This window comes from Coloeus monedula, assembly GCF_965178545.1.
Source record: "Coloeus monedula genome assembly, chromosome: 14".
NCBI classification, from domain to species: Eukaryota; Metazoa; Chordata; class Aves; order Passeriformes; family Corvidae; genus Coloeus; species Coloeus monedula.
This window is the reverse complement of record NC_138794.1, coordinates 3096390-3116029: the sequence shown is the minus strand read 5'-3', so window position 1 is coordinate 3116029 and position 19640 is coordinate 3096390. Positions and strand designations below refer to the sequence as shown.

At 41.4% G+C, this 19640-nt stretch overlaps 2 protein-coding genes across 6 annotated transcripts; both read right to left on the bottom strand.

Moving 5' to 3' along the window:
• Window positions 1-26: 26 nt before the first annotated feature.
• On the bottom strand, window positions 27-10973 carry SQOR (sulfide quinone oxidoreductase). 5 transcript variants are annotated; one of them, XM_082290546.1, is made up of 12 exons: window positions 10962-10973; window positions 10267-10375; window positions 8178-8204; window positions 7144-7395; window positions 6636-6806; window positions 6100-6153; window positions 4309-4503; window positions 3238-3447; window positions 2588-2771; window positions 1701-1768; window positions 679-857; window positions 27-483 (listed from the first exon to the last, which is right to left on the bottom strand). In XM_082290546.1, the coding sequence occupies exons 4-12, from the start codon at window positions 7375-7377 to the stop codon at window positions 426-428; spliced, it is 1353 nt and encodes a 450-aa protein (XP_082146672.1). In that variant the 5' UTR covers window positions 7378-7395; window positions 8178-8204; window positions 10267-10375; window positions 10962-10973; the 3' UTR covers window positions 27-425. The 5 variants fall into 5 exon arrangements, with proteins under 5 accessions (XP_082146672.1, XP_082146673.1, XP_082146671.1 ...); XM_082290547.1 differs by lacking the exons at window positions 10267-10375; window positions 10962-10973 and adding an exon at window positions 8642-8759; XM_082290545.1 differs by lacking the exons at window positions 10267-10375; window positions 10962-10973 and adding an exon at window positions 8642-8727 and having other exon boundaries at window positions 8178-8258.
• BLOC1S6 (biogenesis of lysosomal organelles complex 1 subunit 6) lies at window positions 10382-16233 on the bottom strand. The gene is made up of 5 exons (XM_082290928.1): window positions 15988-16233; window positions 15159-15303; window positions 14007-14094; window positions 13329-13415; window positions 10382-12544 (listed from the first exon to the last, which is right to left on the bottom strand). Exons 1-5 carry the CDS (start codon window positions 16052-16054, stop codon window positions 12425-12427), a joined length of 507 nt encoding a protein of 168 aa, XP_082147054.1. The 5' UTR covers window positions 16055-16233; the 3' UTR covers window positions 10382-12424.
• Window positions 16234-19640: the final 3407 nt, after the last annotated feature.

Here is a 19640-nt window from a genome sequence, read left to right as displayed (position 1 = left end):
AAAATGAGAGTACAACAGGAGAGTTGTCAGGCCATTTTACTAGCATTGAATCACTGTTAAATCCAGTGCATGCACTGATCTTGGATGCAGACAATTCACTTTAGGGTCAGGAAGAAAATTTTACATAACAGCTTTAGAAGTATTGATTGTTATAGCAATTCCTGTAGTAACCTGTAGGGTAAGGCAAGTTGAGACTCCTGGGTAAACACAGGAGCAGTTTAATGCCTCAGTTTACACAGAAGAGCAGGGAAAGAGCACTATGAAGGCTTAATCCACAGTAGGAGGAAAGGGAATTAGTGACAAAAGCTTGATTTAAAAAAAAATTAAATGTCTGCCAGGTATTCCAAGAGGGAAGATATGTACTGATCCAGTGTGAGAACAGTCCATGTCTTTGGAAGGTTATAACCAACACTGAGAAGCAGCAGTTACTTCAAGCCCAGATGCATGAGCTTCCTGAAAGGAGCTGGTCCTCCCCAGTATCCCCTGGAAGAAGAGAAAGTTCTTTCACAAACTACCGAAGTAGGGCTTAGGGAAAGTTAAGGGTTAAGTTAATACTGTTAAGAGATGAGTGTTAGGGGGTTGTTTTGATCACAACTAAGGATGGACTTTGCTTCTATTCTGGCAAGGAACTAAATCAGAACAGGTGTCTACACCTGATTGTTTTTCTTCAATACTTACTTAAGTAGTGCATTCCAATAGAGTAGAGGCATCATATCAGCTTTCATGTGGTACATGGTTACTCTCTCCTTACTCTGATCAATGGGAAAGGTCTCCAAAGGCTGAGCATTGTAGTCAAACTCTGCCAGAATCACCTTGTTGTAGCCTGTTACTAGGGGGCAGGAAGTGTATCCATCATACTGCAATGAAAAATACCACTTTTCATTATTCTGATCAAAGCCTAAATGCTGAGATTTTACAAGGCATGGTTAAAATTCACGTTTCCAAACAACTTCCTAGGAGACTTCCGTATTTACAGTGTAAATACCAGTGAAGTTGGAAGGCTGCTAGACCTGTTATGGTTTAATGACCATAATACCAAGCCATTCCATTTCAAATGTAGATCTGCTTAACACCATTGCTTAAATTAGACCTAACCTAGAACAATAGGGCATAACGTCGTTAATTGTTGGTTATTGTAACTAATGGAACAGGTGACCAGAAGATATGGATGAGAGCTGGTGTTTACTTTAACAGGCAAACTATCTTTAATCTAGTGAGAATTTCCAGAGAAATGCAGGAGAAGCCATGTGTAAATTGAAAGTAAAAGCTCAAGGACAAATTTGAACATATTTATAGGCTTAACACAGTGTAGTACAAAAGCTTCTGTTTAACTCTTTAAAAGACCATGTCCTATACAGGAGAAGCAAGTTTGCAAGAGTTTTTCTGGAACAGGGATTACCTTAACAGTGTAAATAAGTCACTTGTACTGATGAAAAACCCAGACTAATCAGCATTTAACCTCTCAGCTCAGAAGTAAGGGAATCAAATAGATAATACTTTTAATGGCAGCATCAAGAGCATGAACTGTGCAATTCCATTGCTCCTCTGACATGCAGCTTGTAGCCATTTAGTACCACAGCGGCGGAGGCAAAGCCTTTCCTGCCTTCCGCTTCACACGCTCAGCTGCTTGCAAGACTTCCTGTGTAAGAAGGGAGAAAACATTCAAGAGAATTTCTCCCTAAGACAAGAACTCTAAGTACCTTTTTAACTGGCAACTGGTTCTTCATTACCAGAGATATGGTTTTATCAAGGACTCCAGACTGTGCAGCTAAATAAGAAAGAAAAAGACGTGTACTAAGACTTTGTTTCAGGCAGCAATTGTCATTAGTAAAGCAAACAGTAGTAGGCAGGCATTTTGGTGGACAATTCAGCTGCAATTGAATTTGCATGTAAGTTTACTGTCCCAGATTAAAAAAAAATGGACTAATGCTTTGGCCTCACTGTTTTGAACATGCTAAAGCTTAATGAAACTTGAGCTGGTATTTTTAGCCTATGCCCATTCTCCTATGACAAACTATACTTGCTCAGTCTTATCAAACATGAGATTCTGGCACACTGAAGTTCTGTTTCATTTCGAGTACTGTAACTGTAGACCCATTCACTGAAGTAGTTGACTACTCCACTCTTACATTACATCAATAACATACTGTATACCCTGAGGTTTTTCCTACTCTTTTATTTGCCTTTTATTGGTTGTGAGACCATACACTTAAAAGTGTTTTAATTGTGGAATCTGTGGCTACAAGGGCAGAACATGTGATTTTTCGATAGTGACACATGCATGAGGAGCTAAGATAAAGGAGAAAGGTTCATTACTGAATGATGTTGTAATACAAGAATACTTCGTTCATTTTATGACATTCCGTGAACACAAAAAATAGAATTAGTTCAGCTGTGAGGTATCTGGAACAGAACTCTTGGGTTAGTGGCATTGACATGGTCTGTAGCTAGCTGGTCAGCCCATGAGACTGGTCTTTTTGAGAGCTCAAAACTGAAATCATGACCTCAGGAGTAGCAAACTAACAAAAAGCTTAATGTGACTCCACTCTTGTCATTTACACACACAAACATACACATGCAACTTTACCTACAGCTGCAGCAGTTTTTGATGTTGGAAGGTTGGTGCAGTCTCCAATACCAAAGATATTAGGATACTTTTTATGTTGTAGAGTTTCCTTATCTACATCCACCCAGCCGCTTTGATCTGAGACAGGACTGTTGATGAGTACAGCAGGTGGCCCCATTGGGGGTGTGACATGAAGCATTTCATACTAAACAGAAAGAAAAGGCACTCAGTGGTTAGTTCATCACAGCAAACTCTATCTGTTGGTATAAGGCAATAAGTACAGTGTGGAGAGAGGGTTTCTTGGGTTTGTGTCTGTTTGGTTTTTTAAACACAAGTATATAGAATGAAAATCTGTTCTCAAATTTCAAGTGCATCCTTTAATTAACATGGACCTTACCAAGCAACTCCATTTGGAAGCAATTTGCCTTCCTCCATACACACCTGAGACATTCCCATGGCATACTGGACTCCAGGCATAATTTATGAGAGATTTTTTCTTCTCTCCACCTTGGTTTCAAAATTTTTAATACTCTGCTAAAGTTAGAGATAGTACTCTAAGGGGGTAGGAACAATACACAACGAAGCAGACTATGTTATTACAATGTAGAAGTTATTTTGCAGTACACAAGGAAAAGAAGTAGAATGAAATGAGGGGTCTGAAAGCTCCTGACCTGATAAACTTCAGTCACTCCAGGTTTGTCCAAGTTTTCAAACACAGCTTCTTGCTTGTCTGCCCGAACTTCTATGAGGTTGCGCTTATAGTTAACAGCAATGTTCCTCTCCTTTATTACTTCAAGCAGTGCATCAGCATACTTCTTAACACCAAAAATCACACCAAGGGAAGTGTTGAACATGATGTTTGCTTTGGAACGTCTTCCTGTCTGCAGGAGGAGAGCCAATTAGCCTTTTCTATTAAGAAACTGTGACAAGCTAGAAGAGACAAAAGAACTATGCTGCACTACTAAAGAGCTGACAGAACTATTCATGCAGGTCAATTGTTAATGAATATTTAATTAATATTTCACACCATGTTAGAAGGTAGACCCCTTTCAGCATGAGGTACTGAAGATACCACACAAATGACTTATGAGAAGAGGTGGCTGCAAGGCACTGAGGAACTGCTTGAAGCAGTTTAGTGTTATAAAGCTTTCTGAAACCTTCATTTCTATGCATAATTCAGGTACTCACCCAGTAGGTAGCTCATGAAACTTAAACATATATGAAGCCTGACACTTCCACCTGAAGTTGTCTTTTGCTTCCACTAAGCTTGCTTTAACAGCCTGGCTAAGACTCCTCCTGATGCTGAGACAATGTGCCCCAAGGAGCAAGCATAGCCACTTCTCAGACTAGTAGAAAGACAAATGGCAACAACTATTAAGTACTTAAAGTAACAAGAATTACTTACTTCCAGCCAGTGTTATTTTGGTGCACCACGTGAAGTTATAAATTAGGCTGATAACAGCTGTATCTGCACTCACCAGAAGCAGTTTAAGCAGTTCTTTCAGTATGGATTCTGAATTCTACAAGTTTCTCTGGTATTAAATATATGCTAAATATTTATGTACAATCCATTACCTGCATTCCTTATACATTAAAAATAGAAAAACCAACTCTGTCACTTTAATAATCCTGAGTCACAGCACTCTCATGTGGTTTATATTCATTTTAAAGATAATTTGAAACCTTTAGAACAAGCTTCCAACTGTGAGAACAAGCACGGGCAGAGAGGGTAAAATACTTACTTTTCTCAAGTAGGCGTCTGACAAATACATGATCTTCTGAGGAGCCCCTGCACACTTCACTGGAGTATTTGGAAAAGTGAAGATTGCATTTCCTTCCTTAAAATCTTGTAAAGCTTTCCATGTTTTCTCTACTGTCTGGGCTGAATAATTGGAACCTATTTTAGGGTGATTAAAACCTTCAGGCAAGCCTTTGATCTAGGAAAAGAGAAATTAAGGTTTCAAGTACAGATGGCAAAAGTTTTGTCATCATTGACAAGTATTAAATATAGACTGAGAAATAGCTATATAAGAAGTTTCTACCAGAAAGAAAGCCCATACTTACTTGGTAGTTGGTGTTTTTAAAAATAGGCCTAGCAATAAAACAGGTATTTCCTTTAGAATTTAGTAGATGATTTAGTAGATGTAACATTTAGTGAAATTACTTTGGTCTGCAACATCTGAGCATAAGTCTTCAGTGCAGACCCAGACCCAAGTTTTTGTAAACTGAAATTCAGAGTAAGAATTTATAAAGTCACTGCCACATCATCACAAGTAAAAATCATGTAAAAAAAAAAACCAAACCAACCAACCATTTACGAAATGTTTACATAATTATTACATAACAATTACAAAATGTTTACATAAACGAAAATTTATAAGCTGAAGGAAACTTTTCAGTTGCAGACACCTATATTTGCCTAGGGTTACTTTGTTTTACTAAACTGTATCCAGCTATTATTTCCCTGCTACTCCTATTATGAGCTGAGCATCTGCTTGTGAGGAAGGAAGTTGTACCCATTTCAAAATTATGGATTGCAGAAATTCCGTGAGAAAGTGGGAGTCATGTTACACATGCTGCAATGTGTTTGGGATGTTCCAGTCTGCACCAGGAGTAGGCTCTTGCTAAAGAAAAAACATCCCTTTTTTAAAAGTGTCCACTTTTGGTTTAGAGGTACTATGAGTTTTCATTACAGAGTGTGATTAACTGTATTACATGCCTTCTGCTAGTGAACACTGAATTTACTTTTATCAGCTTGTGCTGGAGCAATACATGTGAAGACGGAGAGGAGGGTCACTGAACATGCTGCAACTCTTCCTTCCACCGACCCAATCGCCAGAATCTGTGTGTGACTGTAGTTAACTGAGACCAGCTCTTGCTTTACACACATCTTGAAAGCTTTTCAAAGAGATACTTAAGTATATTGTCAGGTACTACATCATATTCAGATCAGGATAAAACCACGAGGGTCAAATTGCTCAGACATCTTGCCTTTGCATTTTCCTCCTCCTACACATCACTGTGGTCATTCTTGCACCAACATTTACCTCTGAGTGCCACCGTGTGAAGTGTTCAGGGAAGGGAAGGGCCCCAGGGCCTATTTAAACACAAGCCTGGTGACTCAGCTGGCTCCTTTTGAAGTGCACTCTTTAAGAAAGGTGAGGGTAGGTCAAATTAATTCTGCAGGACAGATTTTACCTACTGCTGTGTGTTTCTCATTCTCATTACGTTAGAGATGCTTCAGACTACAGTCAGCATACCTTATTATCTCATTATTACAGGCTGCCTTAAAGTTCTAGATTTAACTTGCTGCCCCATCTGCTGATACTGCCACAGAGATGCAACAAAGTTGTCAGAAAAGACTTTCCCAAGGGTAATTTGGGTTAGGAGTAAAGTCATTTGTCTTCTAGCTCTTTAATTCATGCATTGTTCAATACCTTGTAGTAAAAACAATACTGAAAAGCCATTTACTTTAATGAATGCACGTGATGCTATTAAAACTGGTATAAATGTGATTACTGTAAAACAAATACCTTTTCATAATGCAGACTAATTCCAAGGGCAATTATCAGATACTTGTAAGATACCTGTTGTGTAAGGAAAAAAAAGTATTTTAGACAAAGAAACCAAAGCATTACCTCAAAGTAAATTTCAGTTATCTGACAGGGTCACAAGGGAAGGAGATATAGGGAGCATTAGTAACATAAGTTAAGCTCTAAGAATTCTAGTTAAAATGCTAACTGCATTATGAGTTACACACACAACCTTTGCTATACACGGACCCAGGTATCTGGAGCAAAATATTCTCTCTTTTCTGTTCAGTTCACTATAAACAGGGCAAAGGCTTATGATAATTGTATTTTGAGTTGATGTTATTCTAACTTAGCTATCTACTGCAATTTTTATTAGAAAAATATTTTAGGATCAAGTATTTCTAAGTTTTATTTCCTGGCCTCCTAGATGGTGGAGTCTTGCTCAATAGGCAGTTCTAGGGGGATCTGCAGGAAGTAGACAGCTCATGAAATAAAATAAAAAACTTTTTTTTCCTTTTTTTTTTTTACATTATTACCTTGATATCATTCTCCAGCCAGACACAGTTCTTATCTGGATCCAATGCTGTAACTTGAGATTTGATCCACTCAACACCTTTAGGCATTACACTTCCTGTTGGACGTCCAGAAACTGCCAGCTGCTTTGCACCACCACCAACCAGGGTCCACAGTGGCTGATAGTAATGAGTCTGAAATAAAAGGTTCAAATGGACATTTCAAAACTGTTTAAAGGGACTTAAAGATGAAGGCACATCACTCCAAATGGGAGCAATGTACTCTTAACATTGTATTATTCTTAACAAAATAAGCTGTATAAATAACCAAGATTTTTCCACGACAAAGCCGCAGGGATGCATAAATCTCATGGATAAGCAAATGTCATGCAAAACCTTTTGAAAGATGGTTAGCTGGCTTACTTTCCACAGCTAAAAACATGTGGGGCTGGAGAGGGATGAGAATCAGACCCATCTGGTCACATGTAAAATGCTTACTCTTTACAGTGCTTTACAGCAGAGGGAGACTCACCTTACTTGGCTCAACAACAGCCACATTTGCTGCCCCCACTTTCCTCTTCATCCGAGCACTCATGGCAATTCCACCAGCACCTCCACCCAACACAAGTACTTCATAATAATCCTTGGCAGCACACCTGGCTGCTGTGTGTAAGCCAAAGGAGCTCATCTTCTGCATTCCTGGTTTCAGCAACCACACACCAGGACGGAGACAGAAGCAGGACGACACTGCTCCAAGTGCTGACATCTTTCATTAAGTGGGAAGCTAGGAGATAAGGAAAGGCACCAGCAACAATTACAGGAGGCAGAATTTATATTTATTTAAATGCCTGGGTTAGTCTTCAAGGCAAAAATTATAATATTAAATCCTGGAGTTATCAGGCAAGAATTACAGCTTTTGTACTGGTACTTACAGACCAGAGTTTCAAAATTACACCAGAAACCTCAAATATTTTCAAGAAAATCTTCCAATGCCAGCTTCAAAAATTCTCCACAACACTAGATGTAGTTGTGCAACTCATTCTGAACCTTTCTGTGCTATCTTGACATCCCTCATGTCCGTGTCCCCTGCATTCTTTATAATGGCCCATTATTAATGCTTACAGTTACAATTTGGGACAGAGACGGAAAAATCTCAGAGGCATCCAGTGTAAAACAAATGTTAATAATTTTTACAGAAGGTTTCCAAGATGCAGACATTTTCTTTTCATCCTCTCCCCATTCAGAACAAAACACCCAACTCCAGAATAAGTTAGTTTCACTTTAGAAGGAGGCTGTTTATCATCTGTGCAGGCAGCTACTTAAAAATATGGACCTCCATTCATAAATCTCTTTTTCCTTTCACTCTATTTGTTTGCATGTTTTTAGAATAAGTCTGTTCAATACTGAGGAAAATGCACTTTAAAAAAATCACAGTTAAGACTGAGCAGGAGAGCTCAGCACCTCAGTATTTCAAGTAGAGCTTAGAACAAGCACTTAAGCGAAGCACGGCGGTTCATGCAGAGGCACTCAGGACAACTGCAGTTTCTTCCTCTCCGGGGCACCTACCAGATGCTTAGCTCCGCAGACTGCCCACTTCATCGAACCAGTTTGTTGAAGGAAGTTGGAATAAATGAAGTTAGAAAAGTCCTACCGGCAAGAAGTACAGATCATTGCAACTATTCCTTAAACAGCTGGCCGCAGATCAGCAGCTTAAGCATTCCACCCATGCACGTGTGCGAGCTCGGCGGGCGGTGCCCCAGCCGGCTCCAGAGCCAGCGAGCCCCTCAGCGCCGGTCTCAGCAGCCGCAGGGGACCCCGAGGCCGCCGCTGCTGCACCCGCCGGGGCCAAGGGACCCGGCCCTGCAGGGGGAGCAGGGCCACGACCCCGGCCGCGCTGGGCGAGGCCGCTGCGGCCCGCGGGCTCCCCCCCGGCACGGCGCTCCCGCCGCCTCCCTGCTCGGCCCAGCCCGGCACCTCCGCTCCCTCACGGCAGGACGGACCCCGGGCCCCGCTCCCGGCTCCGCACTCACCCGCTCGCTGTGCCGAGCAGGGGCGGAGAAGGATCGCGCCGCCGGCCCGAGTGCGATCGGCGCCGGGCCCCGGGAGTGGCGGGGCGGAGCTCGAGGCTCCGGGTGCTGCCCGGCCGCGGGCAAAGGCCGCCGTCCGGCCGGGAGGGCCGGGCTGGGTGTGGAGCCCCCGCGAGGGGCTGAGCCCGGCGCTCCGCTCCGGGCACGTACCGATCGCACCTACAGCTCCACACCCCGTTCTTCCCAAAGTTTTGAAACTCCAGTCCTAAACCTGGCGCCCTGCCAATCCCGGATCGAAACCCTGCTGCGCATTCGGCTGGAGGCAGCCTGGAGTCCCAGCTAGACAGGCGCAGCACAGGTCGCTCGCATAGGGCTGGCCTACATCAGAATCATGAGCACTACAGTGCCTGTGATGGAGTGACCACTGATACTTCAATATCTGAACTTTCTCAGGTTACCTGTAAGCAGCAGCCCTAAACCATCATCTAGTGACCCTTTTCTATAGACAGAAAAACCAGCAAAACAATTAAGCTTAATAAAATAACACCAAAACTCTTACTAGATAGATAATTAATAATAAATGAGCTCTGATGGAGTGCATTCCCCAGTGATAGGCAAAGGCTCTCTTTTCAAAGCTGCTGAACACCCAGTGTCTGGGTTTTACTGGACAGAAAATGTACTGAAAGAAGACACAATAAGTATCTTTAAACTGTGACACAGAAATTAGACATCTTTGTTAATACAAGAAATTTCTCTAAAGAGAAAAAAGGGCTAGGGTTTATGGTTACGTCCTTTAAAATATTCAAACTGCCAATTTTTATAATTTTTATGAGTTTCTCAACTTCCTGTTTCCACCTGCTTTGGTATAATCAGAGTGCAGCCTTTTTTCCACATCTTCTTTTGTCCTAAGAGGTTGATCCTCACCTCTGTTCATGTGAAAATTGTTGGGCTGTTTTTTTAACATATATTTTTAGGATTGTCTTTAAATATTGCAGTATTGTCTTTACGCTCCCATGCGTATTTCCCCACAGACTGCTTACAGAGATAGCCTGCAATTTGAATTTAAAAAATCACTCAAATGAATTCCATACTTCAGAAACATCTCACAAACCGAACATGAAGAAACTCCTCACCTGTAGCACAGAGGCCTCCAGCAGCTGCAGGGAGCGCTGCCTAAACCTTTCCAAAGTCCAGGCAGGATGAGAGGGTGGGAGCTGCTGTGTGAGGGCTGGGCACACACTACCTAATCCTAAGCCTACACTACCACATTTATCTACTCAATAAGTAACTTTTTATGAAAGCAAGCATGACTAAGTGTACACAGCAATAGAATTGCTCACTCTAGCTGAGCATGTTGATGCAAGCACACATTTTTAGATGTCAGTATCGTTAAATTCATCCAATGCAGCTTTTACTTTTATGCATTAAGACTTACAAGAGTATTTGATAGAACATCCTGTGGAGCTACTGAATTGTACTTTTCACCAAAGTAATTTAAGAACACATTAATGGAAGTTATGTAAACTGAACAAACTTCATCCTATATATTTTTATTAATTTCCCCCCTTTAGTACAGAAAGGTCATTTAGTAAAATTAGGTCCTTATTCATAGAAAACCCAGATCTTACCATACTTTTGAAGGAAAAGTTAATCAATCACATTTTTCTGTATGTGTATGTGATTCCTCAGGCAAGTACTGTCAGCTTTTATTCCTTTGATTGGAAATTATTCCAAATGCTGAAATGTACCAAATTTCAAAAGCATAAATTTATATGAATTTCTTAGAATTCTCTAGTTTTAATTAAAAATAACCATGATTTTTTGAAACAAAACAAAACCCCATAAAACCACAGTTCTTTGGAAAAAAACAAACGGTTCTTGACAGAGAGACAGAATATGGCTTGACACAGTAAACTGGATTCTACATGAGGGCATACAAATCAAGAAATATCAAAGGAATTCAATCCTGATTTGGATACTGAGGCATCTAGTTTCATGTTATAGTTTAATGAGAACAGTTTTAATTCCCAGAATCTGATTGTGAAATTACATTACAAAATAAAATACTTAGACAACATTTAGTTATGTACATTCTGCTCCAAAAAATGGACTGTGGAAATTCTTTACATTTCTCTTAGAAATACATACAAACCACAGCAGAGACCAACAGTCCACTGGCAATTAATAGACATGAGTCAACTTCAGGGAAAAATACCTGTGGAAAGTCTCAATCTAATACTGCTTCAGTAACAGAATTTCAGTGTCTGTTCAGACTACTTTAAGTAGTTTGTTCTTCTTGCCCCAAAACATTATCCCAGTTTACCTTGCATGATGGCTGGGTACTTGTTAGAGTACATCTTTCACAGAAACAGATGCCAAATATTAAGAACAGGACATTAGGAGTTCAGAAAATTACAATACAGAAAGTCCAGGCAGGTGTACACTGTGTGAGTAATCTAAAACAGAAGAAAAAGTAAAATTGACTGTGCCCCTGTGATACCTTCCTATACATATTTTATGGAAAACTTTACATAGCTTACCCTTTATCTTACTTCAAAACACACCATTTACATTATTACTTGAAAAGAAACACAGATATATAATAACTAGTTTGTTAGACTGAAGGAACAAATAATTTAAAGCTCTTTTACCAGTCTAGACAACTTGTACATTCATTTGAATGTGAGTTCACACCAAGTGCTGCAAGATAGGAATTACATTCAGAGAAATGGGTATCAACCTCCATTCCAAATTTATCATCAGTACACACTAATGATCATCAATTTGGGTGAGGACAAACTAACAAAAAAATCTCTTATATAGTCCCGAAGTGCAAATGATTAATTTGTTAAGGAAAAGACATTAAATGCAGTAGTTTTCCTACAGGTAGCTGAATTTCACATGAAGTGGAAATTTTTTAGTTTTGGTTATGTTTTATTTTGTCACACAAGACGAAGAAACTACAACTTCTAATCCCACAAAAATATGCTTAGACCACACAAGTCTTCCTAATAAACCATTACAGAAGCAACAGTTTCCTGGTTTGACCTAAATGTTTGTGGAAGCACAAATTCATTAATCTTTGCATTGTGCACAAATCAATTTTGACAATCTTTAGTGTTCTGCTTCCCCCCTGCCAATCATTTCAGTTGGGAACTTACTCAGAAGTTACTTTAAAGCTGTTCTTAACTTACTTGATGACAAAAAACCTAAGATTGCTGCAATGAAGTGAATTTTAGGCAAATACACTGGTATTTTCTTCAGTTCATTAGAGATGGATCAAACTAAGGCTGCACAAGAAATCAGTATTTATGATCAAAGACAGATCCCAACTGCCTGAAACAAAGCAGTTTCAGTGAAAATGCAACCACTGAAGTCTGGTGATGAGAACTGAACTTTAAGAAGTATTCTGCATTTTGTCTGAAAAACATGTGCTAGTCATCAAATATCTCTCAGAATTTCACACACCAAAAGAACAGATGGAAACAAAAATTGATAGGTACTTAAAACTATGATGCCCAGTTCTCCCATATACATATATATATATAAAAATTAACTTACATTATAATAATATCAAACTGCATAGCATTACAAAGGAAGGCAACTTGAATGGCCGAAGTGAAAAAATGTGAGAATTACCAACTCTATTATTACCATTCTGGAATTTTTAATACCACAGAGTAGACTGTTGCTAGCAACAGCTATAGCCCAATTTAAGCAAAGTCTGCCTTAATTCCAGTGAATGCAGAAATCATTCATTCAGATAAGTTGTTGCATGCTCTGCTTTCAGGTCCTCTTTGCAGGTTTTGCTGTTAACTGTTTCTCTCTTTCAAGTTCCTTCTCACGTTGCTGCTCTCGTTCCAACTCCTCCTTCTGCCTCTTTTGTTGCAGCTTAAGTGCTCTTTTCTAAACAGAAAAGACAAGGAAATAATTTTAAGTTTTATAGATATATTCAAGTTGGTGCAATAAACAAAATCCCTCCCATTCTCCCTCTCTCCAACACACCCTCCTTATGACTGAATGTAGCATAAACTGTTCATGTTGGCTTCATCCCTCCCACTTTCAGCTTACTGTTCAGAAATGGCAAGTTTGTGATCTACACTGGGAAAAAACACACTGGAATCCCTTCAGGCTCACTAAAAGTCACCCTTTGGGTACACTTGACAAGGTTCTTAGCATGCAATTTACTGCCTCTAAGAAAAAATTCTCTTGTTGAACACACTGAAGGATTAACCTTGCCAGAATGTAACCAGAGACTGTCGATACAGCATGATGCCACTGAACTTATGCCACTGTTAATTAAAAATTAATTATGCCACTGTACATTAAATAGGAGAAATTCTTACATTTGTCACAATCTAGTTTCCATTGAAAAGAAACTGAAACAACAAAGAGAACTACTTGGAATGGAGTGGATTAAGCAACAGAACAAGGCATGATTCTTACACCATCTAAACATGAAGATGACACTGAAAATTAGGAGCAGTTCAGATGTGTAAGTTGCTTGAGCACCATTATGAGCAAATGAAAGTTTAAAAACATACACGGCTTGGAGCTACTGAAAACATCCTTTTAAGATAAAATTCTATTTTAATCAGAATTTTCAGCATGCATCCAAAATAAAAGTTGGAAGTCAATAATACAGAAGTAAATATATGTATTGGAAAGTAAAAATATTTATCCCACTCACTTTTAACTTTGATGTCTTCTCGTGCAGCATCATCATTTCATTTCTAATATTCACTAACTTGTTGTGATAGTGTTTAGCTTCTGAAAACTTAAAAACCATAACTGTTAAAGCAGTGACTGTTAAGTTAGAATAGTTGTTTTATAAAGCTACACAGCAAAATAGCAATCAAAAACATAGTGATTACCAGAACAGTTTGATAATGGAACAAACATGTTCAAGTTTATATATAAAATTTGCACATTACATATACCAATATAGAAAATTACTACATCTCAGCAGTTGTACCCAGTAATCTATTGGGTTAAGATTCACAAAACAGAACAAAAATATTACCACTTTATGCACCATATATGAGTGTTTCATGCACCCTTCCTGCTAGTCTGGGGAAGTGCACAGAGCCCATGCTGGGCCCCAATCCTACTGAAAAAATGTGTACATTTGCTCTGGCTACTGGCTTTGAACAGCCAGTCTCACTAATGCTGCCTGACTGAGCCACTGCCCTTCCTATTTGAGGGAAATATGCTGGTTCCCACCCTCTCCAGCAGTTTGTCCCTAATATCTGAACTGGTTTTCTTTCTGTAGGTCATTAAGGACAAGGAAAAGACACAAGCTGCTACTAATGCTTCAGCAAGAAAATCTGTGCTAATCTAGAGTTTAAAAGGCATTACTGGTACTTACCAAAGCATTAATATCAAGAATGGAGTTACACTCTTTGAATTTTGAAATCTCTTGTTCTAATGTTTCTAGCAAGACCACTTGGTTCTGTCTAAAACAAAAAAAAGATGCATAAACCCAAAGTGAAGCACCGCTTATGCTTTTCAACCAGTCCTTTAAATAGACTTAATCAAAACAGTAACAATATACACTTCCCAGTACCAGATTCCTCTTATGCATTGCCAGGTGATTTCAATAAAAAAATGAGTAAATTATTTTAGAAAAATCCAAGCTACTGTTTGTTGCACAAATTCAGCTGGCATCATACAGCATGGATATCCAGCATGAATATCCCTAGACTCTGAAGAGGCACTCTCCAGGCTGCAGTGGTTGAATGAAAGAAAGAACAATTAGCTCTTGACTTTCTACTTGGGTGACTCTGTGTCATGATGCAAGACTATGTTATTTCTGTACAGAACTTGTGTAGATTCCTGGTGATTATTAAGGATCTCCATCCCACACAGATCAGCTCAAGTCTTTCCAGGCAAAGGCTGTCCTTGGCAGCAGCATAACCACATCATGTGTGGTGAAACCCAAACCACAGTAACCCTGCAAAACCTGAGATGGATCTGTGTAAAGCTCTTTCCAGTACCTCCGTATCCGTGGCAGATCTGGTCTGCATTTGAAATCAACTACTCTCAGTTATCAGTGAGGAATCAGTGTACAAAACTCTTATCTGTTTAGCTCCTTACTTGTATTTTTCAAGTGTTTTGCAATACAGTTTAGAGACCGAACAACAAACAATATATCTCACTACAAGCTGCCCTGAATAAAAACTATGTCTCCAGGCAAAATAAATCCAGCTTTTAGCACAATTTTCCATTGCAGAAGTGAATAAGCATTTAAGAAATCTACATGTCTTCTGCTCTGCCTGGCTTAGGGGACTTTAGTCTTCTAGTGTTACACATTCTTCAGCCAAAGTGCTCACAGGCTACACTGCAGCTTATACACCTGCTGGTACTCCCACAGATCACTGAATTATTCAGGCTGCTCTAGTCAGGATACAGAAATGCTGATAAACTATATTCCACTTAAAGGGAGCTGGCACATTATACTGAAAAAAGTAGCAAAACAAAGCATGCGTGGATATGAAGATGGTTTCAAAAATCTGCTTACGTAAGTTCCTGCAGTGCTAATTTCGATCGCTGAAGATCAGGCAGATAGTGGGAGATCAATCCTTCAGTTAGCTGCTCCACAGCTTTCTCATCTATTAAAGGCAGATCTTCTACAACTCCTTCATCTGGAGATGCATCACTGGGACCTACACCAAAGAACAGCAAGGATGAATGTGACAGCTCAGCACACACTTCAAGTTTCACCTAGAGCAACTGTATTTTCCTTTTCAAAAATTGAAAGCATTAAAACACTGACGTTAAAATTCTCTGCACTTTTTCAACTAAACTGGGATTTCATTTTCCTCCTCTTCTTTATTCCTGTCTTACTCCCAGGCCTGTATCACAAGCTTCTTGGTAAACCCTTTTAAAAATGGGCAACATCAGTGTTCTGACTATGTATCAAGAGCACCTAAACATTAACAGCCCCCAACCTTTGCTTTCAAGGTCTGAGAACAAACTAGGCTATGAAAGGTCTTCACCTGTCACTCAAAACAACACGGGCTCACTGAAACACCTCATGCTCAACTCCGAGAGTTTGCAGGAGTTGGTTCACAGCTACTCTTAAAGTTTCGTATGGGCGCGCAATGATTATTTTTTGCCTGCAGTGCTCGTGGAAGACGAAGCCCTTTAACCCCCAGGCCCCCCGCACCGGAGAGAACGCTGCCGGGGGCAGCACTTCGCCTCCGAGGGAGCGCGGCCGCAGCACCGGGGGGTAGCGGAGCCTCCCGGCGGGCGCCCTGCTCTGACCGGGGCCGGCGGCGGCCGCAGCCTCTCCTCGGGCCTCCCGCACCCGCGTCCCGCCCGGCCCGGCCCGGCCGCCCCTCACGCACCCAGCGAGCGCCCGGGGTCGCCCGCGGTCGCCGCCTCCTTCCCCACCGGCCGCTCCGTGCCGCTCATCGCTGCCGCTCCCGGCGCCCTCCGGCGAGGCGAGGCAAGGCAAGGCAAGGCAAGGCAAGGCAGGGCAGGGTAGGGTAGGGTAGCGTAGGGTAGGGCCGCCCAAGCCCGCGGCAGGCGGCTCCGGCTGCCCTCAGCGAGCGGGGCGGCCCGGCGCCCCCCGCCCCGCGCCCCGCCGCCGCCGCACCATAGAGCCGCCGCCGCCGCCGCCTCCGGGACTGGGCCGCGCCGGGCGCGGAAGTGACGCGCAAGTGACGCAGGTGGCGCTGAGTGACGATGAGACGGGACCGACACCGGGGCCGCGCCTTCCCTCCGCTCCTTCCCTGCGCTCCCCGGGGCCGCCTGGCCCGTCCGGGACCGTCGGAGGCCGCCTGGCCTCGGGAGCAGCCGCTGGGGCCGGGGCCGAGCCTCGGTGTGCGCGGTTCCGGCTGGGCGGAGACCCCGCTGGGGTGCAGGGGCCTGACAATGGCACCGTCCCAGCGTGCCGGGGAGAGCGGCTGCCAGGCGGGAGCAGCACAGCGCAGCCCCGTGAGCTCTGCTGCCGCAGCAGAAAACAACTAAAATCACTGCAGGTGCCCTTTCCTAGGGACGTCTTTGCTCATCTGTTTAATAGGTTTGTATTTTATTGTCCAGAAACCATGCAGACTATAGACTACTCGTAGCTTTTGTTTCTTAGGAAATGAATAACTAGCTTTTGTGTGTGGGTCTGTCTCTGCATCTCCCCCAACAGTCTGCAAGAGCAATAACTTCACACAGAATCACAGAGCAGAGATGGAAGGGACCCAGAGGGATCATTAAGTCTAGCTCTTAAGTGAATGGCCATACAGGGATCAAACCGCCGCCTCGGTGTTACCAGCACCTTGCTCTAACCAACTTGCAAGTATATATATTATTTAATGAAAAATCACTTTTAAATCGCATGGTAGGATTTATATTTTTTCCCTCTTTTACCTATAAAGTTCTTTTCAAGAAATGCAGGTACAACTATAGAAGGAAACTAACGAAGCACCACTCAACGTTTTTTTAATGCAGTATTTTAATATATTCCTAAATATTCAAGATTAAATTAAATTCAGACAGTCCCCCTAATGCTCTTCGGAAACAGACCAAGGCAAAACAATGGGCTTTTGAGATAATCTGTCAACCTCAAAACTAACATTTTTAACAGCAAGATTGTTGCAAATTCATTTGCATTTTTCTTCATATGCATATTCGAATTAACTATTGATCACAATTATGTTACTATTCCATCATCAGATTAAAAACTCACCCATTTTTCTTTTTCTGTTCTTTTAAAGAAGCAACAGCAGGAAGTTGTTAATTAACTTGAACAGACTCAACTCAAATTCTTAATTACAACTGGTTAGCAATTTTACTTAAAAGTTTCTTCTGGTAGGGGGGAAAAACCACAACTTTTGTTGAAAGTTTCACTGGGAAAGACTTCTCAGCTTCCAGATGGAATTTCTAGTAAGAACAAGTGAGATAATGACTCTGAAATAGTCTCACTTGAGATGTGGGAGTTTTAGATTTGTGCTCCTGCTTTGCCTGTTCCAGGCCTTCCCACGCCTTGCAGAAATAGACTAAGGATTGGAATAGAAAGCTGGTATCTGGTTTTCTAGACAAATTAAAATTTAACTATTTGTCAACCCAAATGCTCCAAAAAAGAGATTGATGGAAAACTTTTCTTGTTCCTTTTCTTCTGCAAAATGTCCTCTGTTTCACAGTAACTATTTCCCAAGTGCCTATGTATGTAATACTGTTAACACCAAATAATCGTATTTCATTTTCATTTTATGTTGTAGCAACTGTGTTCAGAAGCCTTTAATGCAACACTGTCACACATTTTGGATTTTATTGTTGCAACTGATTTAAGCAGTTATATTGTAACCGTGCCCCAGCCTAGAGATCTGAGTTAACTTGTATAGCAAATAGGATGTTTTAAACCATCAGCTTTGGAAGTGCCACATGACTTCAGGGATGACAACATGAAAAGGAAATACTTCACATTAATAGGTAACCTCTTAAAGACTCTCCGTCCTCATTAAGTAAATGAGACTATAGAAAGAGTAGAGCCTTGGCTGCCACAATAAAGAAATGGAGTGTAGCAGGCTGGTACAAAAGGTTCTGTTCAACAGAGGCTCATCTTACCAATGTATGAACTGGTTCTTGACTCGACAACACTTCAGATCTGGTCTTAATTATTCAGTTAAAGGTGAGCTGGCAAACCTCAGTGCACTGGTTTAGTGTGTTAGTCCTCCCAGCTACTACCCTTCCTCAGTGCTGAAAGTTTCTGTTCCTGTAGAAGCAGTAAAGCTCCAGTGCAAAGCCCCAGCATTTTAAGACAGTTTTAAAAGCAGTTGTTTTGGTGGCTCCTGGAACCTGGCTGCTCATCTCTGTGTGTCCTAGCTTGTGCTGGTGCAAGTGGCAAAACTCTTGAAACACAGAGTTAAATCGCCCAAAGAGAAACATTAAAAATGGATTAACTGGAACACAGCTGGGAGGACTTTTCTAGGCAGCAAAGCTGGCTTAACTGGTTCCCAGCCTTGGCTGCTCATTCTGACTCCCACACTGTTCAGTGCCCCCTCAGTTTGACAACTGTCATATTGATGTCTAAGCGAGTTGAGATCACGGAAGCAGTCTCAGTTACACGAACAAATATATCCAAACCCCTTCCAATATGCATTGTTTCATTCTGGCCCATTTCAGGGACTCAGTTCATTGTCTGGTCCCTGAACAATTGTGCTGATAATGCTGCCAGGGGAATTATGAGGTGCGTGAAAGGGCAGGAGATGGCACCACTTTAGCCACTTGAGGAAGAATAACTTGAGATTACATGCTCAGGAAAACAGTCACATTGTAAAGTGACAAGGGAGCTCAAAGCGTCATACTGTCTATTTTTGGGCATCATTAAGAGAATAACAATAAGCAACCTCCACCCAAGGCCAGTTCCAAGAAGGGGCTCACTCCACGTTCTGCAGCACCGCCCTGATGCCTGCCAGAATCTGCTATCAGCCCTTACCAGAAAAGGAGTGCTCGTCTCCAAAATCCTGCACTTCTATACAACTCTCCAGTCTTCACTTGGTAACTTCCTTCAACCAAGTCAAAAAAACAAGATATGTACTTTCTCTCTGACAGGCATCATTTCCCAGAAATATTTATGGCTTCGGGAACTGACTGAATACAGTAATAGAATTTGGCCATAGGTACAAACAGCTGCTGAGCACATGTCGGCTGCAAATCAGGAGAAAATTTCTAGTACTCAGACCAATGAGGAGCGGGAATAACCTCTCAGAAAAATTAATAAAAGCAAAAATCTAATTACTCTTAAGTTATAGCACAGTTATGAAAGGAATTATACATCAGCAGGGTCCCTGAGGTTTGTTTCTCCTTACATCCTTTAAGGAATGTTCAGAAAGGCATATGAAACTTCCTATAAGCTTGCCTTAATGGAGCTATTGAAACGGTGTAAAGAGCTGTGCAGTGACAGAGAAAGAGAAAAGCAACACAATGCAAACTTCTGCCTTTCAAAATCTGAAGCCAGAGCACGGAACTATGCAGTTCAGGCTTCCAGCGTACATGGAAACAGCCT

Excerpts from the sequence above, each read along its gene's own strand:
- SQOR (XM_082290546.1), bottom strand. The coding sequence starts at position 7,377 with ATGTCAGCACTTGGAGCAGTGTCGTCCTGCTTCTGTCTCCGTCCTGGT. Across the intron at positions 6,154-6,635 it reads GGCTGGAGAATGATATCAAG|GTATCTTACAAGTATCTGAT; the intron begins GTAATAATGTAA and ends CTTACACAACAG. Across the intron at positions 3,448-4,308 it reads CAGACGCCTACTTGAGAAAA|ACAGGAAGACGTTCCAAAGC; the intron begins GTAAGTATTTTA and ends CTCCTCCTGCAG.
- BLOC1S6 (XM_082290928.1), bottom strand. The coding sequence starts at position 16,054 with ATGAGCGGCACGGAGCGGCCGGTGGGGAAGGAGGCGGCGACCGCGGGC. Across the intron at positions 15,304-15,987 it reads CGACCCCGGGCGCTCGCTGG|GTCCCAGTGATGCATCTCCA; the intron begins GTGCGTGAGGGG and ends TCTTTGGTGTAG. Across the intron at positions 13,416-14,006 it reads TTCTTGATATTAATGCTTTG|TTTTCAGAAGCTAAACACTA; the intron begins GTAAGTACCAGT and ends ATGGTTTTTAAG.